The 5,970-nt window shown below is 42.3% G+C and overlaps 1 protein-coding gene across 1 annotated transcript; it reads left to right on the forward strand.

Moving 5' to 3' along the window:
• Window positions 1-2,213: 2,213 nt before the first annotated feature.
• Window positions 2,214-5,247, forward strand: NR0B1 (nuclear receptor subfamily 0 group B member 1). The gene is made up of 2 exons (XM_015424343.1): window positions 2,214-3,058; window positions 5,003-5,247. The coding sequence occupies exons 1-2, from the start codon at window positions 2,413-2,415 to the stop codon at window positions 5,245-5,247; spliced, it is 891 nt and encodes a 296-aa protein (XP_015279829.1). The 5' UTR covers window positions 2,214-2,412.
• Window positions 5,248-5,970: the final 723 nt, after the last annotated feature.

Raw genomic sequence — 5,970 nt, forward strand, 5'->3', positions numbered from 1 at the left:
CTGATTTTAGTAGGCCTTGCTTCCAAATAAGTAGGATTACAGATATATTTCCACCCTGAAGAAAAGCTGACATTAGGAGAGATCTCAAAGGATGGTTGAGGCAGCTTGATAAATTAACAGATTTCCTGAGGCCTTATTACTGAAGATATATGTGGACAGGATCAGGAAATATAAAGGAAATTAATAGGTATAGTCAAAATATACATTACATGTAAAGGGAGAATTTTAAATCGACAGGAATATGCCAGAGGATTTTGCTCTGCACTGCTTAGGGAGACAGAAAAACTGCACATACGACATATCTTGAAGATGCTAAACAGGGAAAATCAGGAGAACCTGAAAATACCTTCAGTCAAAGAAAAAAGTTAAAGCTACTTCTAAGCTGTGTTTTAGAGATGTAACTATCAGCAACAGCAGACACATGAAAGTAGGAATAGGCTGAGTGAAAAATTGAGGTGCCCCATCTTTATGCCATTTCTAACCTGATGATAGTCAAAAAAAGAACTTGAATTTCAGGCATATTGCTCCTGTTTTCAGGAGTACTAAACAGGCTTCATGGGATAGTGTGGTTCAAGTTGTTTGTGGATTGAATTTAGCATTTGCACAGATGTACAGACAGGAGTGACTATGTTTGGTCATTCCTTGGCCAATTTTTTTTAATGTAAAAATTATAATGAGTAACATAACAAAAATCAGCAATACTTATATATAGCTAAAAAAAACAGGCAGAAATACAGAACCTGGCAAATTCATAAATTCAGGGCTGAGTTACAGTATGCAACTTATTCATATAAAGGTTAAGTATGTAAGGGTTACACTGTGTACTTTGACTTTTCATATTATAATACACCTTCTATGAAGATAGTTTCAGAGGATAGCCATGTTGGTCTGCAGTACAGTTGCACCTTAGAAACCAATAAGCTTTGAGAGTGAGGAAGGGAGCTTTTACTCTCAGAAGCTTACAACCTGAAAGTCTTGTTGGTCTCTAAGGTGGTACTGGACTCAAACCTAACTGTATTACAACATGTAGTTGCTTACATTTTAGTATTTCCTTATTTACTCAGCCTGGAAATAATTATATACAATTTTCATTACGTTTAACAAACAAGAAATAAAAGTAAAATTTGGCATTTGTCTGGTTTTTAATATCCAGCAATAAGATTTGTTAAAGAGAAGATACTTGTTCAGCCCTTACTCTTTTTAGCAAAGGGGGGGCGGGGCTACATTAAAAATAGTAGTAGTTAACTGCAAATGGCTGAAGGCTGTCACGATCTTAGACTAAAAATTAAATTTTGAAATTAAGAGCTTTGTTTAAGTATGACAACTGCAGTTCCTGCAGGTTGTACATTAAAGTCATCCCCTTAAGCTGCCATTCTAACAAGAAAGCCTTCCTTTGGCAAATTTTCATAAAACAAACAGCCTCTTAGGTCGTTGACAGTCTCAGCTTAAAACGTTGGCTTTTACTGGCTTTGCAGAAGGAATCCTGCTTCCTAGAACTCCCCAATCAAAAGAGTGAATGGCAGAGAAGGGGGGGGGGGGATATTAGCTTTGCCTTTAAACTAAATGAGAGCCCAAACAGGGAGTGGGGAGATAAAGGAATGTTGTCAATAAACGTGTTGCCTCAGAGATGGCAGGGGCAAATTGAAAGCAGAGCACAAGGCACGCACCTCATAGGCTCTCCCCTCTTTATGTGCAGCCTGGGAGAAGGGAGGGAAGAAGGTGGAGTTTTATTATTCTTTTTTTTCCTCCTCTCCTTTCCTTCGGAGCCAGTAATGAGCGTCTGTGCCTTTGAACTCCAGCTCTCCAGAGCACGGCTGCACTCGCGCTATAAATAAAGTTAAGGGCCAAGCAGAGGGCGAGCATTGAGCTGGGCTGAACGAAGGAGGAGGGTTTCCCGCTCTTTCCCCCTCCGCGCCTGCCGTTGTTTCTCCTGCTGGCGCCTTCCTAGAACTCCCCAATCAAAAGAGTGAATGGGAGAGAAGGGGGGGGGGGGATATTAGCTTTGCCTTTAAACTAAATGAGAGCCCAAACAGGGAGTGGGGAGATAAAGGAATGTTGTCAATAAACGTGTTGCCTCAGAGATGGCAGGGGCAAATTGAAAGCAGAGCACAAGGCACGCACCTCATAGGCTCTCCCCTCTTTATGTGCAGCCTGGGAGAAGGGAGGGAAGAAGGTGGAGTTTTATTATTCTTTTTTTTCCTCCTCTCCTTTCCTTCGGAGCCAGTAATGAGCGTCTGTGCCTTTGAACTCCAGCTCTCCAGAGCACGGCTGCACTCGCGCTATAAATAAAGTTAAGGGCCAAGCAGAGGGCGAGCATTGAGCTGGGCTGAACGAAGGAGGAGGGTTTCCCGCTCTTTCCCCCTCCGCGCCTGCCGTTGTTTCTCCTGCTGCCGCCGCCGCCACCCGCCCGCCATGGCCTGCGTGGACAGATGCCGCTGTTGCACGGACAGCAGGAGGCAGAGCAGCATCCTCTACAACATCCTGAAGAGCGAGGAGCAGCAGCAGCAGGAGGCGGGAAGCGGGCAGTCGGCCCCGCAGCAGCCGGGCCCGGGAGGACACGCGACGACAGGGTTAGGCTGCTCGTGCGGCTCGCAGAGGCGAGTGGCTCTCAAGAGCCCGCAGGTGGCGTGTAAGGCGGCTTCGGCCGTGCTGGTGAAGACGCTGCGCTTCGTCAAGAACGTGCCCTGCTTCCAGGAGCTGCCCCTGGACGAGCAGCTGGTGTTGGTGCGCAGTTGCTGGGCTCCCCTGCTCGTGCTGGGGCTGGCCCAGGACCGCGTGCACTTCGAGACCGTGGAGACCAGCGAGACCAGCATGCTGCACAGGATATTGACCAACAAGGGGCGCGACGACAACGACGAGGAGGAACCTTCGCCCGTGCTGCTTCGCAAGGCTCCCAAGTTGCTGGGGTCGCCGCCGCAGCCCTGCGGGAGCAGCAGCCCTAAACTGCCCTTAGTGGGGGAGATCCAAGCCATCAAAGGCTTCCTGGCCAAGTGCTGGAGTTTGGACATCAGCACCAAGGAGTACGCCTATCTCAAGGGGACGGTCCTCTTCAATCCGGGTAAGCGAGGGCACCTCTGAACCCAAGCTGCGGCGGCTCGACCTTGCAGAGGCAGGTTGGTTGTCCAAGGGGGATTTTGGTCGCCGCTTTCGACTGGCTGGGGACCTGTGGAGCAGATGTTAGACAGGTGGTGTTCTTCCCCATCATAGCATGCTGGGAAAGCACCTCCTGTTCCACTTCTGCCTGTTGGAGATGTGGGAGCTTGTCTTCAGGCTATGAGAATACTGCGTAGGGGATGTTGGGGTGGACGACTGCTGGTTCCAGTTATCTCTCTCAGGAGGGGAGGGTGACGGCTACCTCTGGGAAGTAGCGCCTAGAGACAGCGATTAATTTCTGAAATGAGAACTAAGAAAGTGCTTATTTCGTTCAAAGGAAGTCATCAGGTACCAAAGAGCACTGTAATTACATGAAACTTTAGAGAATGCAAAAAGGGTTACAAACCTACCTGTTCTACTCTGGAAGTTTTACTTTTTGCATAAAATATTTCATTTGGCTGGTTCTTTAAGCAGTAGCAAAGGTTGTCAAGCCTTAAATAAACATAATTCAGCACTGAATCAACATATTAAATATTGGAAAACAAAAATTAAAAAAGATTCTCTATTCCCTTACCTTAAGTTTGTCTACATTAAGACATAAGCATGTTGTACTTTAAAGAAAGGTTATGTCAAAAGCATACTTGTTTGATAGACAAATGAACTCACCAGGACAATTCTGGTTAAATCTGCTTGGTTCCAGGCTTCAAAGCTGAGAATGTTTTCATTTTATCACTCAGTGAAACTTGAGGATTTTATCTTAAATTATAAGAGTAAAGATTGAGAATTAGCAGCATCAGTGGTTTGTGCAGCATTGGCAACATTTTGTATACAGAATGTGTGGCATGAAGAAAACATTTCTTTTTTAGCCATGTAGGATCTTGTTGGTTGTGATGTAGATTAAGATGGTAAAGATACTATTTAAACCTGCCTGATGCATTCCGGTGTGGGGAATGAATAACCATAGTGAATTTTAAATAAATTATTACTGAAATTACATTTTGATACTTTTAAAACTTTTATTTTCAGAGCAAATTGTAACTTCAACAAACTCCATCATCTAGGGGATACTTATTTTGTAAATTCAAAGTTAATAAATATATAATACTATTACTTAAAAATAACAAAAGAAGAAAAATCAATGCAGCCTTATACAAAGTGTTCCAGATGAGAGACTTATAGTATAACACTTAACATCTGTTGTCAGATTGACCCAACAATGCTATTTGCTCAAACATTCTAAAATATTAAGATCTACACGAAAATGTAAAAATAGCTGTTTTCCAAATGTGTCTGAAATTTAGAAGATGGATGGGTTTTCAGAAGTGCCACAGAAATTTTTAAAGGGTGCTACTAGATTTTTTGAGCACACACACACAAGAACTAGCCCTCAGTGTATAATCCATTACACTGATTGCCATGGTTGAAAATGTAAAAACCTGGTTTCATGTTGACATTTTTAAAATCTGTAGAGTGAAACTATTGAAGTACAATTGCCAGTAGTGCACGTATATGAATAATATTGACAGTCAACCAGATCCTCTTTTCCCTTATTATTTTCATAACTTTAAACACTTGTTGCTAAAAATACATTTCAGAGGTCCATTTAAACTTACAGAATTAAATACATTTTCCAAATTGGTCATAGCTATGTGTACCCTAAAATCAGTGAGGGAAAGTCCATTTAATTTAATGGAATTCTGTCTACTGTACATGTACATTTAATGCATTTTAAACAGTGTATGTTAATATATTGGCATGATGATACTTCAGATTATTTATTAAAAGCTCTATGACATATGATTTTATTTTATGCTTATAATCTGTCAGCTAGCTGGCACAATTCTAAAAATCAGTTATCATATTATAGATAAAGTTTTTATGAACAGATCTCATTTTTCCTGTCTTCCAGAATTGCCAGGGCTCCACTGTGTCCAGTATATCCAGGGACTACAGCAAGAAGCACAGCAAGCCCTAAATGAACATGTCAGATTGATTCACAGAGGGGACCAGGCCAGATTTGCCAAACTGAATGTGGCTCTGTCCATGCTCAGATCTATCAATGCCAATGTTATTGCTGAACTTTTCTTTAGGCCCATCATTGGAGCAGTGAATATGGATGACATGCTGTTGGAGATGCTGTGTGCAAAGTTATGAAGTTTTGTGAGAATATATAATATATAATAATAGAACAATGCAACATGGAAGTCCTGCAACAGTATAGTGTAAAGTATTGTAAAATAAACTAACTTATTATTTTTACATAGATAGTATTTTTGTATTCAATAATAAAATATTCTTTGAGCTTTGACACTTAACTTTTATTAAATGAATGTGCCTCAGAGGCTTCAGTAAACATCTGTGTACCCTTAAAATTAATCACGCATTTAGTTTCCAAACTGAGTTGTCTATTCTGTTGTTGTTCAGTCCCACAGTCGAGTCCGACTCTTCGTGACCCCATGGACAACATCACTCCAGGCCCTCCTGTCTTCCGCCATCCTCCGGAATTTGCTTAAACTCCATTTAATTCTGTTATACCTGTCGCTTAAGCTTATAGTGATCAGTGCATGTTGTGTTCAAATCTAGAAACTTCTGTTTCCTTTCATACCAATTGTTGTTATAGTCCAACATTCCTCAGACACATGACAGATCAAACAAGGTGTAGTGGTTAAGTGTGCGGACTCTAATCTGGGAGAACCGGGTTTGATTCTCCACTCCTCCACTTGCGCCTGGCTGGATGACCTTGGGCAAGCTGTAGTTCTGATAAGAGCTGTTCTTGAAAAAGAGTAGTTTCTGTCAGAGTTCTCTCAGCCCCACCTACCTCACAGGGTGTCTGTTGTGGGGAGGGGAATGGAAAGGAGTTTGTAAGCTGCTCTGAGA

The sequence above is a fragment of the Gekko japonicus genome, unplaced genomic scaffold, assembly GCF_001447785.1.
Source record: "Gekko japonicus isolate JY-2015 unplaced genomic scaffold, Gekko_japonicus_V1.1 scaffold3970, whole genome shotgun sequence".
Lineage (NCBI taxonomy): Eukaryota > Metazoa > Chordata > Lepidosauria > Squamata > Gekkonidae > Gekko > Gekko japonicus.